The sequence below is a fragment of the Spermophilus citellus genome, assembly GCF_964194105.1.
Source record: "Spermophilus citellus genome assembly, chromosome: 8".
Taxonomy (NCBI): Eukaryota; Metazoa; Chordata; class Mammalia; order Rodentia; family Sciuridae; genus Spermophilus; species Spermophilus citellus.
In genome coordinates, this window is record NC_138189.1 from 92,259,648 (window position 1) to 92,283,413 (window position 23,766).

At 36.0% G+C, this 23,766-nt stretch overlaps 1 protein-coding gene across 1 annotated transcript in view; it reads left to right on the forward strand.

Annotated features, from left to right (window-relative positions):
• LOC308654776 (bifunctional heparan sulfate N-deacetylase/N-sulfotransferase 4) overlaps window positions 1-23,766 on the forward strand; it is a gene marked incomplete at both ends in the record, with an annotated part of 250,397 nt that overhangs the window by 92,688 nt on the left and 133,943 nt on the right. Inside the window, 2 exons of the mRNA XM_081304425.1 lie at window positions 8,485-8,572; window positions 21,538-21,692. Of these exons, the coding sequence (XP_081160551.1) occupies window positions 8,485-8,572; window positions 21,538-21,692 (243 nt within the window). The remainder of the gene's footprint in view (window positions 1-8,484; window positions 8,573-21,537; window positions 21,693-23,766) is intronic.

Sequence of the window (23,766 nt, forward strand, 5' to 3'; positions counted from 1 at the left end):
TTTCTTATTTGTGTGTGTGTGTGTGTGTGTTGTGTGTGTGTATGTATGTATGTTTCCCTTCCTATTTGATTTCTTATTATTTCTGAAGCTGTCTTTTAGTCATTATGCTTGCAGTAGCTAGTTTCATTTACTGTCCCCACAAAAATCCTAAATACAAACTAGCTTTACCTCACTATTACTCTATCATTAAATACTTTAGTTTAAGGCAAAAGACAATTGGTTTTGTTATTACATTATAACAACTTTAAAGGAAATAGTCACACCAGAGAAACAATGAACTTTGAAGTTGCAATACATGATTCTTTTTACATCTTTTAAAAAATTCTTGGGCTGGGGATGTGGCTCAAGTGGTAGCACACTTGCCTAGCATGTGCAGAGTGCTGGGTTCGATCCTCAGCATCACATAAAAATAAAATAAAGATGTTGTGTCCACTGAAAACTAAAAAATAAATATTAAAAAATTCTCTCTCTCTCTCTCTCTCCCTCCCTCTCTCTCTCTCTCTCTCTCTCTCTCTCTCTCTCTCTCTCTCTCTCTAAAATAAAATACTTATAGTTCATGGTGAAGACTAGGAAACAAAACTTATAGAGAGACTAAATTAAATAACAGAATTGAAGACCAGGGTTAGAGGAATCTATTTATAAAAGAGATACTAGTGGCTTAAATAATACATTTTAAGGGTCATAACGAACTTATATTTAATTCAAATTTACTTAATTGATTTAAAATTTCAATCAACTGGGTTGATGCCATAGTTTGAATCTGGAATGTCCCTCAAAAGCCCATGTGTTAATGTTTTTTCCTAGTTTGGTACTATAAGAAGATGCTAAAACCTTTAAGAGGCAGGGGACTATTGGAAGGAAGTTAGCTCATTGAAGAGGGCCCTTGAGGGGAATATTGAAAGCCTGGCCCCTTCCTAAATCTTTGCTCCTTTGTATCTCTTCGCTTCTTGAGTCCACCAAGTGAATAGGCCTCCTTTGCTAAACCCTCCTACCATGATACACCATGCCACCATAGACTCAAAGCAGGGCTAAATAAGAATGACCTGAAACCTCTGAAACCCTGAGCTAAAATAAAACTTTCTTTCCTATAAGTTGATTATCTTGAGTGTTTTTGTCAAAGGAATGGAAAACTAACACAGATGGGACAGAGGTGCAGAGAACTGGGCACAGTTGTTTAATCAGCTTTTCATTGCTGTGATCCAAAGACCTGAAAAGGACAAAATAGAAGAGGATAGGTGTATCTTGGCTCACAGTTTTAGAGAATCAAGTCATGGTTGGTCCTGCATGGTTCTTCACAGTTCTCAGGCAGAGCATCCTGGCAGAAGGGCATGGCAAAAGAAAGGAGGAGGATATGACAACCAGGACGCAGAGAGATTTCTGCTCAATAGAGACAAAATATAAACCACAAAAGCATGCCCCCCAGTGACCTGATTCCTCCAGCTACATCCTACCTGCCTATAGTTATCACCCAGTTGATCCATATCAGTGAATTAATCCACTGATTAGGTAATATCTCTCATAATCTAACCACTGCACTTACGAAAAATTTTTGCATTGTCTCATGAATGAGCTTTTGTGGGACATCTCATATCTAAAACACAGCAACAATCTTAGTTTGTAATGACGTACATGGATTGAAACCAAGAATACAGTTGAAGGGGAAATTGAGGCTAATAAGATCCAAACAATATCCCACCATTCTTAAGGAAATTCTCTGGTCCCACAGAGAGAATCAGAGTGGTAATCAGAAAATAAACAAAGACCCATTTCACTTTCAGAATGGGCATATATTAGTGACTTAGAATTCTGTACACAGAGGTATACAAGAAACTCTCCTGTAACAAAGTTTAGGGCACAAGACAAATCCATCAAACCACTAGGAAGGGAGAGAAAGACACATGAAATGTTTTGCTGATGGAATCAAAAAAAATTTACAACACTATAAACGCACTTTAAATTTAATGATTTATATAACCTTTCTTGTGTTCTTTGATAATCAAGTAGAAAATGCAAACTCTTCACATACGTGACACGAGTTAATATTATCTTACAAGGTCAAACCAATTTTCAGTTTTTCTCTTCTCTTTGCTCGTATGTTTAATCAGTTTCAATGATTAACCTTCCAGTATGCAAAAAGCATTACTTATTCTATGAGACCACCCCTGGAATGCATAGATACATTACATGGGTAATTAGTTTTTTGAATTTACTCTCTAATCCTGGGTAACAAAGATTTGAAAGCAATGCCATTAAGCTCACTCTTTCCTACTTTAAGTGATGTAGAGGTTTCAACACAGTCATACCACTGTGGGAGAAACTTTTAGAGCAGCAGTGAAAGTACTGATATATTTTTTTCCTTCAAACTCTTCCCAACTCTTCTCCACTGCATTAAATTCCAGAAACCTGAATCATTCATGAAACACATTCCACCTCACTTCCTGCATCACCAACACTCACAACACTTAATTCTTTACATTGCTAATACTATCAATAGAAACCGTGCTTTTAGTAACTTTTACAAAAGCTACTCGGAAGGTCTTCTAAATGAAACCCCTGTTTCTTCTGAGCTAGTACTCAGATGAATCAATTTAAAATGTAAATTATATTTTGTGTGAAATAAAGCAGAGAGTATTGTATTAATAAGATGCCAAGGTCTTCTTCTCACCAAACCTTGTTCTCACTGATCCCTTTATCTGAGGCGGACTCCCAGGTCCCCAGTATGGGCATGGCCAGCCTCTTATTCTTCACATCCCAATAAAATGGCCACTTTTTTAGAGAGGTCTTCATTGATCTCCTTGCATACCCTGTTGAAACTAGGTACTCTGTTTACTTTTCAACAATGTCATATGCTAAAATCATATTTTGCAACACTAATAACAATGTGCAATTAGATATTAATTTGATTGTTTTGCAATGTGTGTTATCTGTGTGCCCCAAAAGACTACAAGCTCCATGAAAAGGGAAAATTTAGCAGTTTTGTTTTGTCAGGCACTTTGCAGTGCCTTATTTTCTGTACTTGTAAAATAAAGTTAATAAAAGGGAAGATTTAAAGAAATAATTCAAGTAGAGTGTTTTTCACTACCTAATATGGTTAAAGCTCAATAATGTCAGATACTGTGGTTACTACCTCCACGGTATCCCTAGTGCTTGGGAAAGTACCACAACATAGCAAGGGTTTAATAATACTGAACCATTAAATGAGTGAATAAATAAAGGAAGAAGGGCATGAAAAGTGAAGAGATCCCAGAGACAGTGACCTTCAGATGCCAGGAGACTTTAACCAGAGAGAAAAGATTGGGCTGGAACACTTAAGGGATGGGTAAAAAGACACATGAACAAATTGCTCTGAAATGCCAAGATAGTATTTGGCACAGCACATTTTTGTTCAGTTGAGCATGATTTCAGCATTTCTCTTCATGAAAGACCTCCACATTTGTTCAGTATGATCATCAAAGCTATTTGTCCATTCTCCATTAATGAATTCATTCATCCCACAATCAAATCTAAATCATTTAATGTGAACTTATGTTAGAAGACCTAGAATGTTGCTATAATCTACCAAATCTAAGTTTTGGTAGATTCATAAACTTATCAGATAATTTCCTCTTTGACTACCAATAACAGTTTAACAGAAGAAGAAGGGGATTGCTTCTAAAGAAAAAAAAAATGAGTAAGAAGGAAGGTGGGGACTTTCAAAGGCAAACTTTAAAAGCTTCATATTTCAGCCTGGGTTGGACCTATTTATCTTTATTTGTACATTGACAAATAATAGTCTCTGAACAAAAATTCATGGACTCCTGACTCCATTTCAAACAGAGTTAATGCATTGGGCCTGAGATTGTTAAGTCTGGACTGAGTGTTGAGGCAAGCATGCTCAATTTTGGCCTCCTCCTTGAGTTAAACCTAGAAAATAAGAATATAACAAATATTATTTTTGATTACCACTTGAAGATTGAGCTACCATAAGATTCAATTTTATTGAGTTATTGAGTAAAATAAATGACTATATAAGACACAAAGCAAATACTATTACCCTGAATATTTTATTTTAAATTTTTGAAAACATAAGGCTATATGAAAGTATGTATATAGGCATCTATGCCTTATTAATTAAATACTCTTAGGGAAAATATTAATACTATCAAGTAACAACATAAAAATGAAAATTAATTAAGAATAAGCAACATACCTTGGAAATAATATAAATAATGCACTAACTCAATATTTCCCCAAGTTCTTCAGGGAAAATAATCTCTAGTTTGAAGTCCTTTGAGCCACTGTTTAAAGACATATTCCTGGGCTGGGATTGTGGCTCAGCGGTAGAGCGCTCCCCCTAGCACGGGTGGGACATGGGTTCTATCCTCAGCACCACATAAAAAATAAAGGCATTGTGTGGTGTCCATCTACACCTAAAAGACAGATTCCTTCCTGTGCTTGCCAATTTGGAATCCCCAGATTATGAGCCTGAGAAGAGGTATTTTACAAGCATTACGGTGACTCATGTCCTATGGGTAACTTCAAAACAATTGCTTGACATTTTTTATAGCCAGTTGGAGTTTATACTGAGATACATATTCCTGGGCCCAATAACAGTATAAATCAATATTTTCAAGTGGGCCTTTAGAATTGACAATTTGAGCAATCTCCTTGAGAAGATTTTCTGCAACATAAAGTTTGACACCATCATCCTCCTTAACAGTGTGTACTTATGTAAGGGCAAAGTTGAGCTTCTTTTATGAAATGCTAAGGGATTCATTATAAGAATGTTGAATGAATGCAATTTATGTTTAGTAAAATAATGATCTGCTTTTATCTTAAGCTAGCTATGTGTTTACTCCCTTAAACATTCAATCAAGTAAGTTCTTCATAAATAATGTAAGAGAAAAATTCAAATTCATTTGTATTATTTTTATGACTTGCAAATTATGAAAGATAATAAATTGTATTTATTTTCCAAGTCTTAATATATTTTATTGTTACATATATCTTCAAAAGTTAGTTAAATATACTCACAAAATATTCAGGCATAGGAAAGCGTATTTACAAATATTTCCTAAGCTTTATCATTTGATTTTTATCTAAAACTGAGACATTATTTCCAGTTCATTAGCAAGATTTTGCAAAAGAAGGGTTTTTTAAGTTTTCTTATGCTTTAGAATTTTTTATTTCGTATTCATATTTTCTTGCTCTGATCTTCTAACATTTTAGCTTTGTATTTCAATACTTTTTTTTTCACCCATTTTCTTTTTTATGTTCATGGTTTAGCATTTTTCTCAAACTTATTTCTGATTTTTATTTTTCAAGATTGGATTGATTTATATTCATTCAATACTATTTGTTTCTCTCTTTATCATTGAAAAACACAGAAAATTTCTTAATCTGATGTCTAAAACTAAGGAACATTTACTGAAATAAGAAAACTTGGAACATTTTAAGAATTAAATTTTTATCCATTTCATCTAATCAAGCTTACTTGTTGGTAGTTTGCAACTACACATTTCTACTTCTTTTAATAATGAAAAAATCCGTCAAATTTTTCATATAACTAATTAGCACCAGTGGAAGAAACTCCATCCAGCCTTGTCTCTTTGAGCTTGTCTTAATAGATCTACAAAATAAAGTTAGAAGACTTCAGTATCATAAAACATGCTGGAAAAAAAGTAATATTTTACCTATATCATTCTGATATCATTTTTGGTATGTCCTATGAATTGTGTTTATCATTTTTACCATTGAAAATGGTAAAAATAAAAATAAATGAAACTATGTTTATAGCTGTGTGTTTAATACATCTTTTTATCATACTTTGAATATCTTTCACATATATAAAAAGTTCACTGAGTAACATGGAATATGTAAAAATGAGTAAGGTTTGATCAACCTGAGGGTGCTTATAGACTAGAGGGAGAAATAAGATACAAAGTATGTGAAACAAACTAGAAAATTATGGAAATCTTAAAAAATGATCTAGAAATTTCCTAAGGGAGACAAGAAAAGGCAATCGTTTGAAGCATTAGCGAAGCTTCATCCAGAAATATGGCATTTGGGCAGAGATTTAAAGAATGGGTGAGGTTTGGGGAAAGGTGATGAAGACCAACAGAGGCTTTCTAGGCAAAGGGAAGAAAGTGAGAAATGGTATGGAGAAATGTGGAGGTGGGGATAATTCAATGTGACCAGAGTATGTGATAGTTTGGGGGAAGAATCAATGTATGTAGTTTAGTTAGAAATGTGGAGACACCAATGATACCTAATCAATAGGGAATGACATATTCAGTGTTCAGTGACAATTCTTATGGAGTTCTTTGTCTGCAGCACATGCTTAGCTAAATACTTGGCTCTATGATATAATCCTCAAAATAATAGTATCAAATAAGTATTTGTTACAGTACCATTTCACAGATAAAGAAAAGGATTAGAGAAGGGAAATGACTGACAAATGTTGAATCTTAAATAAATAGCCTTCCTGAGTGAATGTATTTTGAGAGGTTAGCATGAACCCAGAAAGTGAGATAGCATAGAGGAAACTGTAAATGAAAGATGGAAACACTGTTGAACATGAAAGTATGATGGTATCTTAAAGTCCTAAGAAATAGTAATAAGTTCCTGCCTATGGTAATGGCAAGTTGATCTGGGAAACACAGATTTTTTGATTTATTATATTTCCCCTAAGAAAGCACCAAATATGTAGGCGCACTCCCCAATCTAAGGTCCTCTTTTAACATCTTTCACAGAATTATTGAGATTTGTTTTGTAGCCCTTGTCAAGAATTGCCATTACACATTTGTGTGACTATACTTCATATCTATTTCCCTCTCTGGGTGGTAAGGTTCAGGTTAGACGGGTCATGCTTAAGAAATCCAATACTGTGTCCATCCACAGTTAATATTTATTGCATTTAAGAGTGGATGAAGAATAATGAGAAAGAATGGATGATGGATAAATAAATGTAGAATAAAAAATGACTTCAAGAACTTTGAGTAAAAAATATGAGTGGATAGTATTAGAATACAGGAAGGGAAGGGAGTATAGAACTCTGAGGATGAACATTCATTAAAACAAAAAGTATCTAAAAGCAAAAAAAAGAAGTCATTAAAAGAAAAAATAATGCATGGTCTTATTATTTTAAGGCTATATTCCATAGCATTTACCAATAAGCTCAACTAGTTCCATTCTTTTTATTTTTAACTCCATCCTTTTTTTAACCTTTAGTTTGATCTTTTTGAAAATGTTGTTGAATATTTCATAGAAATTAAACTAATGGGTCTATTTTTCCATTGTCTATATACTTGATAAAATTTTAAAAAGATGGGCCATCATTACATGCAGTATAATTATGGTTTCAAACAATCACTGACTGTGTAGTCTATCAGTCTTTTAATTATTTGGTCATTTCTTTGTTCTTTCTTTAAAATTAAACTAGTTTTCAGGACTAAAGGAATAAATAGTTAGGTTCACAAATTTTTGAAGCAAACACTTATCCACTGTGACTAAAGCAAAAGAAATTGTCTAAACCTCTGGAACTTTATTCACCTTAACAAATGATAGAGGTAACCAAAAGTTAGTATTAGTTTGAAATGACTTTCTCATTTTCATTAGAACAAAGTAAGTCCTCTTTTAAAATCCACTTTAAAAATAGGAAAAGCATTCTGAATCAGTAAGCAGACCAATAAGCCAGCAAAATGCCCTGGGATGTGAGAGTTCTGGATTTTGCTGCATCTATTCACATAGGAATAATAGTACTGGAGAGACTGACAAAAAAATTGCATGACTAATTCTAGCTAATTACTATCAGTGTGTTCTTCACCTGTCTACAAACAAGAAATTCATATAGTACAATCTCAAGTCTAGAAATCAGAGAAATGTTTGTGTTTAGAGAACATTTCTTCATGGAATTGGTAGTATAAGGGTATTTAGACTTATGTGTTCTTTTCATGGATCTAGATTTGAAAGCAATGCCTTATAAAATGTACATTGCTCTTTAGTTTTTAGAGTAAAAACTCAAGTTTTCAACTCAATAATTATGTTTTAAAAATTATGTGAGAGGTAGCACAGTTAAATAAAATACTAAATTGTAGTTCATACAAAAGTTCCCTCCTATCCCTTACTGGCATATATAGGACTTGTCTACATTCAACAATTCTGAAAATTTTTCCTCAAGGAAAAGAAATATAATAATCTGAAATTCAAGAAATGTCTCACACGAAATGAAAAATGATGTCAGTGCTGTGCAGTTTGGAGAATTGCCTTTTAGCAATGCATAATGTACTCAGAACTTCATTGTTTTATAATTTGCTAACCTTCAATAAAAATAATAACCATAACAATTATAAGACCTGAAATATGAATACCACAAAACAGTCTCCATCAAAACCCAAAAACCAACAAAGCTCAAATTGTTTCACTGATACACACATTTACAAAAGAGGCATCCCAAAACTTCATATTTATTTTTCTAAAATCATGTTAATTTCTTATTTATTTCAGGCATTACTAGAGACTCAAAATTTACTGCGCACTCAGGTTGCAAATTTTACCTTCAACCTTGGATTTTCAGGGAAGTTTTACCATACAGGTAAGAAGGAGCTTTGTGTTCTCAGGCAGCTACATATAAATAGGACATAGGATTATAAATGTTCCATAAGTAGGAGAAACAGAATGTCCAGATTGATTATGGGAAAAACTTGGGTGCATTATATGAGAAGCCAAATCCAAAATCAATGAGCTCGTTTACTTTGGTAAATACTATTAAAATCAAGGACAAAAGAGAAAGAGAATTGACTTTTTCAACTCAGTACAAGAAACCATAATTATTGTTTTAAGTATGACTGTGCATCTTGTTTGTCAGCACAGCCCAAGTGAGAGCATACCCCAGTAATGATGATGATGATGATACTAATACTAATAATAGTGGGCAGTATTTTAAAAATTTTGAGTGGTCAAGGTATTGGAGACTTTTGTATATATTATTTACCTTTGAAAAACATCTGGTGATGGGAGAGGAATTTTATAGCCTCAAAGAAATTTATTGATCATCCTTTGTAGGATTTTTACCTTAAAATACTAAGATGAATTTGGCCAAATATCCATTAAAACCTTCACAATCAAGCTTGCATTTTTTTCATAACTATCTAATCACAGTTAAATTTCTGTTCAATCTAAGCCTCTCAACAGGTTCACAAAATGGGACTTGTTCACAATTGGGACTTACTCTGTGCTCTGTTATTTCTCACCTATTTTTACTCTCACCTTCAAATTTTGACTTTCCTTTTCTGAATATTAGGATTGTACTAACTGTAGAGAAAACAATGTGTATGAAATTGTCTTGCAGTGAAGACAAAAATACTACTAAGTAGTGCTGGTATTTGTATTAAAAGAATACCACCATCTACACCTATTTGTGCTTTTATGCAGTGAGTTAAATGCTTTGTTTAGGACTTTGCATTGTTGTTTTACTAGCATCTTAGTGGAAACAATTCACAGTGTTCTCTGTGCATGTATGCAGTTTATTGATTCATTGCAAATATCCCATGCAAGGGTAGTGTTTAATTATCATACATTGAGCTTGTTTACCCAGAGAGACTGTTTAATATAGAAGCCCAGCATGGTTTATTAGAATATTGAAGTCACAATGTCTTATTGGCTTTTCCTTGATGCTTTTTCTCCTGCTTTGTAACATGTAAATCTGTTTAAAGTAATAGAAGGAAAATTAGTATTTAGACCAGTTGATAAATCAGATGATTGCATATTTTAAAAAGACATTTTGTAGCATAGATTTGGGTCATCATATCTGCACAGGCAAAGCAATTTCAGCTTACAATTTTGAAAATAGATATGATTTTGTAAATCTTCTTCAAAAGCACCCTCAAGAAATGAGTTCAGGCCTAAGAAGCTCTGACTATGAAATTATAAAGCAGATAACTGTGCAGGCTGCCTCTACTCATGCAGGAGAAAAATTATGGGATTATTTGGAACTCACATACAAACAATACTATTTTGTCTTAAATAGTGTAAGGAAAACATTCTTTTGGCTGAAATATATCTGGATAATCACCTCCATTTTTATTTACTTTTCCCACTCAGATCTCCTAAACCTGCCAGACATTTGCAGAATTAATGTTGATAGAGGTTATGACGTGTTCCATTTCTTCTTTACAATCCTGAACATGTATACAGTACACATCAAATGAGCAGCATACCAATCAATATTACAGGGATAATTGTTGAAGGAAGACCAAAAAAATAAAAGCAACATTTTAATTTTCTCTCTCTCTCTCTCTCTCTCTCTCTCTCTTTGTTTTTTTGAACTGTGGTTGTAGAGATTGAACCCAGGGCACTCTACACTGAGCTACATCTTCATGCCCTTTTCATTTTTGAGGCAGATTCTCAAGGCTGGCCTTGAACTAGCAAGTTTCCTGCCTCTGCCTCCCTGAGTCGCTGGTATTACACATGTGTGCTACTGAGCTTGGCTTTCATTATATCTCTCAAGGAAACCTTATTGACTCTTTGTATTGAAATTATCCTAAAAAAAAAAAATAATGGAAGAGACACTGTGCTGCTATGCTGTGGTGATAGTGCACTTTAGAGAATAAACACATATATAAAATGGCAAATTCTGGAAGTTTAATAACCTTCATATAATTATGTAACTTTTATTTAACTATTATGCTGTTTTTTCCACAGGAACATTGAAAATCATCCATAACATTTTTTTCAAGGGTGCAATCATGTCATGTTAAAAACTTATTAACACTCATGAGCATATCAAGGTTTCTTTTAGGGCTGAATTACACGTTAGTGATACCCACTGTAAGAAAGGCAATGCCTCACCCTCCTGTAGTCACATTCCTATATACAGATTTAACATTATAGAAAAAGAGATTACAAATCAAGCCAGTGCTGTGCTTTTGTGTGTGCTTGGCTGTGATGTGTAACCATGCAGAGATGGCCTTGTTGCAATGAGGGTTTAGTTCTTCCTCCAGATGATCTGGCTTCCCAGTGCATAAAGATGCTGATTGATGAGCCTCATTGTTTTGAAGACATTTAATCACATATGTCCAGTGTAATAATGATTGATTCTGCATATTTCAGACTGATTCACTTATTTGTATTTCTCATGTATTTTTTCCTGTTCAGTTTCTCTGTCCTTCACATGCTAAAAACAATCTCCACCCAAAAGGGCATATTACTAAGCTTTTCATAAAATTCATTCATCCTCAGGTGCTAAATTGAAAGAGGAAGGACATGGTGTTGATTAAAAGGAAAAAAAATAAAAGTATGGGGTTGAGAGTGAAATATTTTAGTTGAGAAATATTTACAACTTGATTGAAATTGCAAAATGAAAACTCAATTGAAAAATGAAGACATTACAGCATTAAGAAGATGACTTTTAGGCATGGAGGAGCTACAAATTTTATTTTTCATGGAACACAATCATTGCTGTTCTTTGTATTTCATAATAAATTGAAAATGATTCAATAATTAATTCATGAATAATGTTTGCAAATCGGATTAATGTTGGTCTTTTCCATGACAGTCAGTTTTTACAAAAAAAACACACCAATTTATGTAAAGTTATTAACTTTCAAACATGAAAATAAGAAAAACACTACATTCTTTCTCCCTTAATTATTTTTTGTTTTTTACCTTTTCTTATGAAGGGTGGTTTAAAAGACTAGATATTAGAAACAGACTGCTTGTGTTAAAATCCAAGTACTGACATTTTACTAGCTATTTGAACAAAACCACGCTTCTGAACATTTATATGCCTCAGTTTCAACATCTCCCCAATGGGGATAATAATATCTCTTTCATCTGGAATAATGTCTAGTTTTTTGTTAGTATTCTGTTTATTATTAAGATTTTGAGAGTATTTTGTATAAGAATCAAATATTATCAAAAAAACAATAGATAATTTGCACTGCTCTTTTTTCTAATTTTGGAACTTCAGGTAGCTTTTAATCAGTTTTTCATCATATTGCTCATCTTACTTAGTATAATACTTAAAATTAGCTTATTCTACATTATCCTGTATGTAACCATATAGATTCAAGATACAAAGTAAATTAGGAAATATCTTCATACTATTTAAGAATAATACTAAACAAATATTTGTACAAACAAAAGAGATAATACTGACACTGGAATTTTATGTATTTTATTTTAAAGTTACAATTGTGCTTTTAAGGAGGTTGACTTACACTCCAGATCTTGCTAAAGCTTGTCTTATTTTGGTAGACCTAAAAGAACTCTTCTTAGAAGCATATTATCTCATAACACAGATCCTCTAAAAGTGATAGCAAAGAAATTAACTGTTTATATATCGTACTTCTGAATCAAAGTACTTCTTGAACTCTGGGAATCAGGAAAAGTAAAAGAACATAATTTTTAAGTAAGAATAAAATTCACTTTTTTACTAATGATGATCTAGATTTGAATCTAGATCAAGTTAGAAGTAAAAAGGCTCAATTTGACCACAGATATTTAAATGAACTGTAACTTGTGTTACTATGGGAATATATGGAACACAAATTACATTTTCACACATAATTCAAGTACACATTAAGTACTGAAGATGTGTATGTAGGATAAGTCGAAAATATAATATTTTCATTTAGCTGAGTTTGAAAACATTTGGAATTCTGCTGTTCCCTCAGCATGACTTGTATCATATTTTTCATTAAACAATTTTCACTGTCAAGGGTCTGCCTCATGTGGTTTTTAATTGTATGACCAACATAAAATAAGAGAAATGCTGACAGAAAGTAATCCATGATGTTGAAAGAATTTAAAAAGGAGGCTTTAGGCAGATGAAGTCTGGGACGCGCCCTGGATGATCGGCGGCGAGGTTCCAGAGCGGGATTGCAGCGAAGCGGATTCTGGGGCTCCTGCCAGTGGCGCACTGGCCGCGCTGAGTGCTGAGTTCCAGCCTTGAAACAGAGGAGAGAACCGGTCCAGTTCGATACCAGACACCGGTCGGAAAACGGAGGAAGACAGCAGCCGCCAACATGGAGAGCTGATGCAATCATCCCTGTTTTCTACTGATCTCAGCTCATTCAACTACGGAACAGGTGATTCCAGGCTGGTATTTGCCTGCGTCGCGCAGACAGATCGCCCAGGCTCGGGACGGGAATACCTGAGGAGAATACTCTTCAGGCTTCACCCCTGGCAAGGCGGGCACCGGACTTTGAGCGGCCAGATTCTAGTTCCCTGGGTTGCTTTGGTCCAGGGCGGGAGATCCGTCGGGGACTCCGGGCGGAGGCCAGTTACAGGGGGACTGTGCGCTGAGGGGCGGCGTGGCTCGGGCTACCGGAACAGTTTGGCCCGAGGCTAGGGAGCCCGAGGGAACTGTGTCTTTGACCCTGCCCCTGGCTGAGCGTACACTGAGCTGGGAGAGATTGGAGCTGCCAAGCTCGGGCTCCCGGGGCTGCTTGGGCCTGAGGCTGGGGTTCCTCTGTGGAGCCTGCACCTAGCAGAGAGAGGCAGGGATCGGAGAGGCTGGGTTCTGGCTCCCGTGGCGGTTTGAGCCCAGGGCCGCGGAGCCTGCGGGGACCGCGAGCTGAGGCCAGCCTCAAGTGAAACTTGCGATGAGGGGCAGCGAGACTCTGTCTCCTGGAACAGTTTTGGCCTGAAGCTGGGGAACCCGTGGGAAGTGCGTCTTAGACTCTGCCCACAGTGGAGCGTGCACCGAGCAGGGAGAGTCTGGTGCGGCCAGGCCTGGGCACTGAGCAGGGAGAGTCTGGTGCGGCCAGGCTTGGGCTCCCGGGTCTGCTTTGGCCTGGGTTTGGGGAACCCGCGGCGGTTGCTCTGAGGAGCCTACGCCTAGCAGAACGTGGCGGGGATCGGAGAGACCGGCTCCTGGCTCCCGAAGCGGCTCAGGCTCAGGGTTGGAGATCCTACAGCGTCTGCTTCTTGGTCCGGGTCCTGCTGGGTGCTGCGGGGGCCCGGGGGCAGAGTGGAGCTGCCTCCTGCGCCCAGAGCAGGCTAAGGGTCCCGCCGGTGTGGTATCACGACACCCCAACTGCAGCTGGGGCCGAGGAGAGTAGCCGCCCACGCCTGGAACAGGACCAGCGACCAGACGGCAGGGTAGCCAAGTCAACCCACTTGAAGAGCTGCCGTCTGATCCTGCAGGGTAGGCAGTCCTACGTCCCACTGGCAGGACAGGCTCGGCAGCCTGCCAGTGTGGTGGACGAGTAGCATCAAGGCAGTCACGTCACACTGGTTGGAGTGGGGGTTGAACAGAGCCGCCGTCAGCGTCCGGAAGGAGCCCAGAGACCCGTTGGAGAGGCAGTTAGGTACCCCCACTGGGAGTGGGGGTTGAGCAGAACTGCCGCCCAGGCCCGCAGGGTGGGCAGATCTGAGACCCACCGGCGGAACAGGTTTGGAGGCCGACCAGCGTGGTAGACACGTCACATCAATTGGAGTAGGGGTGGAGAAGAGCTGCTGCCCACGTCCGGATCAGGACCAACGATCCGAGGACGTGGTAGGAACGTCACCGCAATTGGAGTGGGAGAAGAGTAGAGCAGCCACCCGTGCCCGCAGGGCGGGCAGACCTACGACCAACCAGCGTAGTGGATAGATCACCCTGATTAGAGGAGGAGCACAACCACTACCCGCCCTACAAGAGAGATATCCCAACTATACAAGAGCAATATAAATAAACAGGGGGAAAAATTTCAAAAACACAACAGTTCCACCAAGCAGAAAGAAACGCAAGCAATATGAAAAGACAAGGAAAGAAAGGACCACAAGCATTGCAGGTCAACTCAACTCTAGAAGAGGTAATAGCTGCAACAGATGGAATGTCAGATAAAGAGTTCAGGATATACATGCTTCAGATGATCTGGACTCTCAAGGAAGACATGAGACAGCAAAATCAGACAATGAAAGATCATATTGACAAGGAACTACAGAAACAAATCCAGGAAGTAAAAGATCAATTTCACAGGGAGTTAGAAGTAATAAAAAACAAACAAATAGAAATCCTAGAAATGCAGGAAGCAATAAACCAACTTAAAACCTCAATTGACAATACTACCAGCAGAATAGATCACTTAGAAGATAGAACATCAGACAATGAAGACAAAGTATTTCAACTTGAGAAGAACATAGACAATTCAGCAAGAATGCTAAGAAACCATGAACAGAACATTCAAGAATTATGGGATAATATTAAAAGACCAAACTTAAGAGTCATTGGGATACAGGAGGGCACAGAGCTCCAAACCAGAGGAATGAACAATCTATTCAATGAAATAATTCGAGAAAACTTCCCAGACTTGAAGAATGAAACAGAATCCCATATCCTAGAAGCCTACAGGACGCCGAAAGTGCAAAATCATAAGAGATCCACACCTAGACACATTATAATGAAGATGCCCAACATACAGAATAAGGAGAGAATTTTAAAAGCTACAAGAGAAAGAAAGCAGATTACATTTAGGGGCAAACCAATCAGGATAACAGCTGATCTCTCAACACAGACTCTGAAAGCTAGAAGATCCTGGAATAACATTTTTCAAACACTGAAAGAAAATGGGCTCCAACCAAGAATCGTGTATCCGGCGAAATTAAGCTTCAGGATGGAAGATGAAATTAAAACCTTTCACGATAAACAAAAGTTAAAAGAATTCGCAGCTAGAAAACCAGCTCTCCAAAAAATCCTTGGCAAAACATTACAGGAAGAGGAAACTGAAAATAACATTGACAACCATCAGTGGGAGGTAGGACAGTAAAGGGGGGAAAGTAATCAAGGAGGAAAACTATCAGGTTTAGTAACATAAATAAACAAATATGACTGGAGGAACAAACCAAATCTCAATAATAACCCTAAATGTTAATGGCTTAAACTCACCAATTAAGAGACACAGGCTAGTCGAATGGATCACAAAACAAGATCCAACAATATGTTGCCTACAGGAGACGCATTTGATAGGAAAAGATATACATAGACTGAAAGTGAAAGGCTGGGAAAAATCATTCCACTCATATGGACTGCGGAAACAAGCAGGAGTGTCCATACTCATATCAAACAAAATAGATTTCAAGCCAAAGTTAATCAAAAAGAATAAAGAGGGACACTGCATACTGCTCAAGGGAACCATACACCAACAAGACATAACAATCATAAATATATATGCCCCAAACAACGGTGCAGCTATGTTCATCAAGCAAACTCTTCTCAAGTACAAGAGTCTAATAGACCACCATACAATAATCATGGGAGACTTCAACACACCTCTCTCACCACTGGACAGATCTTCCAAACAAAAGTTAAATAAGGAAACTATAGAACTCAACAACACAATTAACAACTTAGACCTAATTGACATATATAGAATATACCACCCAACATCAAGTAGTTACACTTTTTTCTCAGCAGCACATGGATCCTTCACAAAAATAGATCATATATTATGTCACAGGGCAACTCTTAGACAATATAAAGGAGTAGAAATAATACCATGCATCTTATCTGATCATAATGGAATGAAACTGAAAATCAACGATAAAAGAAGGAAGGAAAAATCATGCATCACTTGGAGAATGAACAATAGGTTACTGAATGATCAATGGGTTATAGAAGACATTAAAGAGGAAATTAAAAACTTCTTAGAGTTAAATGAAATCACAGACACAACATATCGGAATCTATGGGACACATTGAAAGCAGTTTTAAGAGGAAAATTCATTGCTTGGAGCGCATTCCTTAAAAAAAGAAAAAACCAACAAATAAACGATCTCATATATCATCTCAAAATCCTAGAAAAAGAAGAGCAAAACAACAGCAAAAGAAGTAGAAGGCAAGAAATAATTAAAATCAGAGCTGAAATTAATGAAATCGAAACAAAAGAAACAATTGAAAAAATTGACAAAACCAAAAGCTGGTTCTTTGAAAAAATAAATAAGATCGACAGACCCTTAGCCATGCTAACGAAGAGAAGAAGAGAGAGAACCCAAATTACTAGCATACGGGATGAAAAAGGCAATATCACAACAGACACTTCAGAAATACAGAAGATAATCAGAAATTACTTTGAATCCTTATACTCCAACAAAATAGAAGATAGTGAAGGTATCGATAAATTTCTTAAGTCATATGATCTGCCCAGATTGAGTCAGGAAGATATAGACAGCCTAAACAGACCAATAACAATAGAGGAAATAGAAGAAACCATCAAAAGACTACCAACTAAGAAAAGCCCAGGACCGGACGGGTATACAGCAGAGTTTTACAAAACCTTTAAAGGGGAACTAACACCAATACTTTTCAAGCTATTTCAGGAAATAGAAAAAGAGGGAGAACTTCCAAAGACATTCTACGAGGCCAACATCACCCTGATACCTAAACCAGACAGAGACACTTCAAGGAAAGAAAACTACAGACCAATATCTCTAATGAACCTAGATGCAAAAATCCTCAATAAAATTCTGGCGAATCGGATTCAAAATCGCATCAAAAAAATTATACACCATGATCAAGTAGGATTCATCCCTGGGATGCAAGGCTGGTTCAATATACGAAAATCAATAAATGTTATACACCACATCAATAGACTTAAAAATAAGAACCATATGATCATCTCGATAGATGCAGAAAAAGCATTCGACAAAGTACAGCATCCCTTTATGTTCAAAACTCTAGAAAAATTAGGGATAACAGGATCATACCTCAACATTGTTAAAGCAATCTATGATAAGCCACAGGCCAGCATCATTCTGAATGGAGAAAAATTGAAGGCATTCCCTCTAAGATCTGGTACAAGACAGGGATGCCCTCTCTCACCACTTCTGTTCAACATAGTTCTCAAAACACTGGCCAGAGCAATTAGACAGACGAAAGAAATTAAAGGCATAAAAATAGGAAAAGAAGAACTTAAATTATCACTATTTGCAGATGATATGATTCTATACCTAACAGACCCAAAAGGGTCTACAAAGAAACTATTAGAGTTAATAAATGAATTCAGCAAAGTGGCAGGATATAAAATCAACACACATAAATCAAATGCATTCCTGTATATCAGCGACAAATCCTCTGAAACGGAAATGAGGACAACTACTCCATTCACAATATCCCCCCAAAAAATAAAATACCTGGGAATCAACCTAACAAAAGAGGTGAAAGACCTATACAAGGAAAACTACAGAACCCTAAAAAGAGACATAGAAGAAGACCTCAGAAGATGGAAAAATATACCCTGTTCATGGATAGGCAGAACTAACATCATCAAAATGGTGATATTACCAAAAGTTCTCTATAAGTTCAATGCTATCCCAATCAGAATCCCAACAGCATTTCTTGTAGAAATAGATAAAACAATCAGGAAATTCATATGGAATAATAAAAGACCCAGAATAGCAAAAACAATGCTAAGCAGGAAGTGTGAATCAGGTGGTATAGCGATACCAGACTTCAAACTATACTACAGAGCAATAGTCGCAAAAACAGCATGGTACTGGTACCAAAACAGGCGAGTGGACCAATGGTACAGAATAGAAGACACAGTAACCAATCCACAAAACTACAACTATCTTATATTTGATAAAGGGGCTAAAAGCATGCAATGGAGGAAGGATAGCATCTTCAACAAATGGTGCTGGGAAAACTGGAAATCCATTTGCATCAAAATGAAACTGAATCCCTTTCTCTCGCCATGCACAAAAGTTAACTCAAAATGGATTAAGGAGCTCAATATTAAATCAGAGACACAGCGTCTGATAGAAGAGAAAGTTGGCTATGATCTACATACTGTGGGGTCAGGCTCCAAATTCCTCAATAGGACACCCATAGCGCAAGAGTTAATAACCAGAATCAACAAATGGGACTTACTCAAACTAAAAAGTTTTTTCTCAACAAAAGAAACAATAAGAGAGATAAACAGGGAGCCTACATCCTGGGAACAAATCTTTACCCCACACACTTCAGATAGAGCCCTAATATCCAGAGTATACAAAGAACTCAAAAAATTAGATAATAAGATAACAAATAACCCAATCAACAAATGGGCCAAGGACCTGAACAGACACTTCTCAGAGGAGGACATACAATCAATCAACAAGTACATGAAAAAATGCTCACCATCGCTAGCAGTCAGAGAAATGCAAATCAAAACCACCCTAAGATACCATCTCACTCCAGTAAGATTGGCAGCCATTAAGAAGTCCAACAACAACAAGTGCTGGCGAGGATGCGGGGAAATGGGTACACTTGTTCATTGTTGGTGGGACTGCAAAATGGTGCAGCCAATTTGGAAAGCAGTGTGGAGATTTCTTGGAAAGCTGGGAATGGAACCACCATTTGACCCAGCTATTCCCCCTCTCGGTCTATTCCCTAAAGACCTAACAAGAGCATGCTACAGGGATACTGCTACATCGATGTTCATAGCAGCACAATTCACGATAGCAAGATTGTGGAACCAACCTAGAAGCCCTTCAATAGATGAATGGATTAAAAAAATGTGGCATCTATACACAATGGAGTATTACTCTGCATTAAGAAATGACAAAATCATAGAATTTGGAGGGAAATGGATGGCATTAGAGCAGATTATGCTAAGTGAAGCTAGCCAATCCTTAAAAAACAAATGCCAAATGTCTTCTTTGATATAAGGGGAGTAACCAAGGACAGGGTAGAGAGGAAGAGCTGGAGAAGAAGATTAACATTAAACAGGGATGATAGGCGGGAGGGAAAGGGAGAGTTAAGGGAAATTGCATGGAATTGGAAGGTGAGCCTCAGGGTTATACACAATTACATATAAGAGGAAAGGAGGAGTAGGATAAAAATTATATAAGTGGAAGAAACGATTTTTAGTAGAGGGGGTGGAGAGAGAGAAGGGGAGGGGAGGGGAGGGGAGGGGAGGGGAGGGGGGATAGTGGAGAATGGGATAGACAGCAGAATACATCAGTCACTAGAAAGGCAATTTATAAATCAATGGAAATGTAACTGATGTGACACAGCAATCTGTATACGGGGTAAAAATGGGAGTTCATAACCCACTTGAATCAATCTGTGAAATATGGTATATTAAGAACTATGTAATGTTTTGAACAACCAACAATAAAATATTATTAAAAAAAAAAAAAAAAAAAAAAAAAGGAGGCTTTAAATGTCATTCTCAACCTTATGGAGTGTGTTTATAAATTGGCATAATCTCTGATATAAAAATTACCAAGATTTTACAATCAGTCATGCATCTGTTTATATCAATAGTCTGCAAAATTTTCTTTAAATTGAGTAATTGACCTTCTTCCTGGTCAAGTATGCATTATGTGCTTCCCGCCACTTACAATAATGATCAACAGAGTTTAAAGTGAATAGAAGCATTTCTCAAACAGTCTGTATTCAAAGCACAGGGGACTAATTCCAGAGAGTTGAGAGAACCATCAATTCCTTCATCATATGTGACATGAAGTAACTCATTCTAATCTATGATTGAGTCTGCCAAATTATGGCCTTGAGAAACATCTGTAGCATAATGATGCTACAGATGAAGAGATAAACTCTTCCTCATTTGGATTTCAATATTCAATATTCTTTTACTATATTAATGAAAGTCAATAAATTGTGAATCTGTGTTACTAATTATTATTAGATAACTTTAACAAAAATTAGGAATGCTATCTGCTCATTTTATTCATAGGACTTACCCACTTTTTAAACTTCCATTTCTTTATTCTTTGTAGTGACATTTGTGTTGCCAAAATCCTATTTAAATCAGGCGATTCTTCCAATTTTAAAGGACTGTGGACTAAGGATTATATTCCAGGAACAATGAGTATATTTAAAAAGACACACAAGTTGGTTTATAGTTTATTGGCCATGAGAAACTTTGAATGTTCATTGATAATAGTAAGATAGATGGAATTAAACTATTCATTTATTCACTTAAAAATAAATAGAATTTTAAAGAATGGTACAAATGTTTTGTTTTGTTTTTTTTTTTTCCCATTGGTTAGTTCTAGAAGATGGATTTGTATGATTTGGGAGTTTTATTTTTGATTTTGTTTGGATTTTTATCTTACTTCACTGTGCTTTTTGTATTTGTAAAATAAGTGAGCATGATTTTTGTAGTCAGAAAAAAATTAACAATTCACAAGTTAAATTACAAACTAATTTTTCATATATATATATGTGCATATATGTGTAGGAAAACTTTTAAGAGAAAAGGAATTATCTTTGATCATGAGTTCTTTGTACAATGAGAAATAAGTTGATAATTTTGAAACAAAAAAAACCCAAATGATTTAAAAGTAGATCTACTCTTTTGTCACAACATGCTAGCAATTCTCAAAATAAAAATATCAGTAATAAAATACTCCTAAATACTAAATTAAGCAACTCTCTGCCCCTAGGGCCAGCACCAACTACCTCCATGACTTCCAAAATCACTTGTCTCTGATGTAATTTTTCCTGATTAGAAAAATCACATAATTGGACCTATGTATCAGTAGCATGAAGGATTAAATAAATTTTACAAAAATAACTTTTAAACTAGTACAAATTTTTCACTAAAGTCATTTTTAACTTTGTGTTTATAGGAACTGAAGAGGAAGATGAAGGAGATGATCTTCTGCTGAGGTCTGTGAATGAGTTCTGGTGGTTTCCACACATGTGGAGCCACATGCAGCCACACCTCTTCCACAATGAGTCATCTTTAGTTGAGCAAATGATTCTCAATAAGGAATTTGCACTGGTGAGCACATTTTATTGCAGTAGTTTTCAAACTATAAGTTCTCATCTAGTAGTGGATTATTAAATCACTTTATTATTATATTAAATTCTATAGAAATACAATAAAACAGAATATTGGAGTATAGCACAGGTACTAAGGATGCATGTTGTGTTTTGTGGTATTTTATTTCAGGAGTGTATACACCCATGGGGCTGAGAGATGTATGTGATATGTAGATAGATAGCTTTCTATATAGATACATATAGATAAAAATCACAGTAATGTCTTTCAAAAGGTCATTTTCAGAAAGTTGTTACATCCTGTTTTATTAGAATATTATTAGAGTATCAATGAAAAGACCAAAAAGTACTTTCTCATCCTCCATTTCTCCATTACATTCCAAATGCCATATAATTATAAAAATTATTTGCTTAAAAATCATTTGCTGCAAGAACAAATGAAAGGATGGATGAATTGAATCATTGAAATAATGACTCTAGATCAGTGGCTCTCAAAGTTCAATGTGTCCTCATTTCACCTAAAAGTCTTTTTGAAACACAGACACTGGGTCTTACTTTGAGAGTGCTGATTCAGGAAATCAGCAGAGTAGCTTGAGAATTTGCATTTTCAAGAAATTCTCAAAAGGATGCCAACAAAGCCTAGAAGAATCACTTGTCTAGTCCAGGAACTGGTTAACTAGGGCCCATTGGCCAAGTGTGAATTATTGTTTGTTTTTTATGGTCCCTGAGCCAAAAAAAATGTGTTTTGTTATTTACTTTTTAAATGATTGAAAAGCAATCAAAGGAACAATATTTAGTAATATAAGATTTATACTAACTTCAAATTTCAAAGTCCACCTATGAATTTTATTTGAACACTGCCACAGTCAGTCCTTTACATATCATCTACAGGTGCTTTTCCACTGTAACAGTAAAGTTGAGCAGATGCACATTACACCATCTGTCCCAAAAAGCGTAAGATATTTCTCTCTGGATCTTTACTAAAATGTTTACGTACCTCTGTTGTAGACCTTAGTGAAGTTATGTATCCCTTTAAAAATGTAATGGAAGATTGAAATCTTGTTTCCAGAAAAACACTCAGATACACATTTAGACATATAATCACAAAGGTTTGTGATAATCACAGGGCCCAAACACCCTGGGTCTGGGTTAGGGAACCCTGTCATGAAAACGAGGAATTCTTTTGTACTGAGTAATTGTTGTTATCTTCATTTTTTTAAAAAAATATATATTTGGAAGCCAAGCCCTCAAATGGATGCTGTAATATTTTATAAAGTTGTGCCTAGATATTAAGTTAACCCCCTCTCTTTCCAGCTCTAAATTCCCATGATAGCATCAGATCAGCACAAAGAACCTTTAGAAGTAAGTGTGAATAACATCAAAGGCAGTTATGATCATGAACTCAGTCACCAGAATAACTTGTTGGAATCCTGAGCTTCTAGCAATGATTTCTTGATCTTGAATAAATTAGTTAGATTCTCTATGTCTTAGACTTCCCCTGTGTAAACATAAGAATAATAGAAACAACTGTGAGGGTATGTATAATATGCTTAAGGTAGTGCCTGACACTCAGCAAGCATTCAATAGGTGCTATGTCCTTTCTAAATACAGACAAGTGTGCAGTTATTTCTTTAAATAGATAAGTATGCAGCTATACCTTCCTTTAAATAGTCAAATATACATATATATATATATATATATATATATATATATATAATGTATAAATATATCATACACTTGTATATTCATTATATATATGATATACATATGTTTATCTATATATGCATAATATATAGATATATATGGCTTAATGTGTGTGTGTGTGTGTGTGTGTGTGGTTAGTCATCATTTAACCCTTAGAGAGAGTCTAATAGATTTACTACTGCTTTATAATATTGTAGAATTAAGTAAATTTCCCCTTTTGAAAAATAAACATACCTTTAGTGAGCTAGCTAAATTTTCTCATTTGTGGTTATTTTGAAAATAAAATGTGTTTTTCACTTGCTTGAAACCTTCCTGACTCCTCTACCACTCTGAAGCCTTGCTTTTTTAGGCTTATAGGTCATATTTCATAA